This window comes from Volvox carteri, assembly GCF_000143455.1.
Source record: "Volvox carteri f. nagariensis unplaced genomic scaffold VOLCAscaffold_20, whole genome shotgun sequence".
Taxonomy (NCBI): Eukaryota; Viridiplantae; Chlorophyta; class Chlorophyceae; order Chlamydomonadales; family Volvocaceae; genus Volvox; species Volvox carteri.
In genome coordinates, this window is record NW_003307563.1 from 1,878,163 (window position 1) to 1,880,058 (window position 1,896).

Sequence of the window (1,896 nt, forward strand, 5' to 3'; positions counted from 1 at the left end):
GGGGGCGGAGGGCAGGCGGCAGCAGCTCGGGCTTGACGGAGGGAAACACGCGAGATGCGGGGTGAGGGGTGTTGGAACAGGGGATTGGAGGATTGGGGGATTTTAATGAAGGGGGGGAAAGGGGGGGGGGAAATCTGGGTTGGAGTCAGAAACCAGCGGCAGTAGCTTCCTCCGTCACCCACGGTGGGGGCTCTCACTCAACAAATACACACACACGGCTAACTGACTCCTCTCCCGTGTGTGTGTCTATATGTATGTGTGTGTGTCATCCTCGCCATTTACCGCCAGCGACCTACTTCATGCGTCCATACATACAAACATACATGCATACATGTACACATGGCGCACATCACACGACAACTATTTTCCCGTACGACGCACAGACAGCCGCGTCTTGCCCATCACCGCTCGGTCTCTCAGCCACACGGCAGCCCTTTCCCAACCCCTCTTCGCCACCGCGACGCGCCGCGTCCTCCTCTCCGCCCACCCCGCCACCACTGTTAGGGTCGTGTCCGTGTCACGAGCGGTTTTCCTCCCTCACCGGCCCCCCCCAATCCTCCTCCCCTCCCCCTTCCCCCCCACCCACTTGTGCGATGCGAACACCCCCCGGCCGATCAGACGCTGGGCTGAGGACATGATGGCCTGCTCGTACGCGCACGAGCCCAGCAAACCCAAAAGCGTGGATCTGCGCGCGCGTGTGTGTATGTGTGTCTGTAAGTATGTGTGTGTAAGTATGTGTATAAGTAATATGCGTAGGGAAGGGGCGCGGGTAGAAACTTAACAAACCCGGGGATTGGCGGGAAGTGAGGGCGGAAGGGCGACGAAAGCAGGATATGCCGCAGCAAGGGGGTTATTCCCATGTGCCGTACCGTATCGCTATGGCCGATTGGTGATTTCTGGATTGGTGAAAGTAAAAAACGCTTCTAGAATTAATCTTTCCAACACCGGAATTGGTGATACGGTTTGGTGTTACCCCGTCCACTTTTTCCCATTGCCACCGAATTGGTGAAAGCCGCCAACCGGACTGCCCCCCGTTCACTGTGGGCCCTCCGAGGCGCCCCAGGCCCACATCAACCAATCTGCAGTCGCATGTAAACGTTTCTAGATGCACGCCGTCGCATACAGCATCGCTCAGACGCTCATCCACTGGCGCATCCTTGGGCAGCTTCGGTGCGAAGTCAAACATCGTGCGCTGCCTTCCTGCCATGATGCAACTCTTGCTGACCAAGTAATACTTTATTAATGTAATGACTATATAATGTAAAGTTTGGCAGGAAATATTGCTTTATGTGTGCTTTTCTGCGAGTTAGGCGGTCCGGCACCCGACCTGGATCCAAAACGTACAGGGATTGGTGATGGCCGCCGCTCAATCCCAGCCCGGATTATCCTTTGCTACTGGATTGGTGATTTTCACCAATCCGGTGTCACCAATCGGCCATAGCGATACGGTACACGTCCAGTCAAGGAAAGGGGGTCATACTCGCTTTACTGGCTCTCGAGCGAACGGGGTATGGGAGGAGGAGTGTAGACTCCAGGGGGGTGAGGAGGGCACACTACAGGGGGTGACGGGGAGGGGGAGGGGAAAGGGTAGTGAGGAGCGGCAGTAGCAGCAGATGCACATGCCACTCCCCTCGGCCCCCCGCCCGCCTACCGGAAGCCGCCGAAATCCTGGCCGCCGTACGTGCTGATGATGTGCAGTACGATTTCGCTTGGAGGCACGTAGTCCGACATGCGGCTGATGACCTAGGGGTTGGAGGGGGGCCACATACACAGCCAAAGAGGGACATCCATACAAACATAACAACCATACGCGGTGGGGTGGCGGCGAGGAAGGTGTACTGTACAATAGGTGCATTACCTCATAAGCGGTACTGCATCACCTCCCCCCCCACCTCT

General features: G+C 57.1%; 1 protein-coding gene across 1 annotated transcript in view; it reads right to left on the bottom strand.

The window, feature by feature from the left end:
* Nucleotides 1-1,474: 1,474 nt before the first annotated feature.
* Nucleotides 1,475-1,896, bottom strand: part of VOLCADRAFT_91386 (uncharacterized protein) — a gene marked incomplete at both ends in the record, with an annotated part of 26,440 nt that continues 26,018 nt past the window's right edge. The window contains 2 exons of the mRNA XM_002950870.1: nt 1,475-1,553; nt 1,652-1,743. Of these exons, the coding sequence (XP_002950916.1) occupies nt 1,475-1,553; nt 1,652-1,743 (171 nt within the window). The remainder of the gene's footprint in view (nt 1,554-1,651; nt 1,744-1,896) is intronic.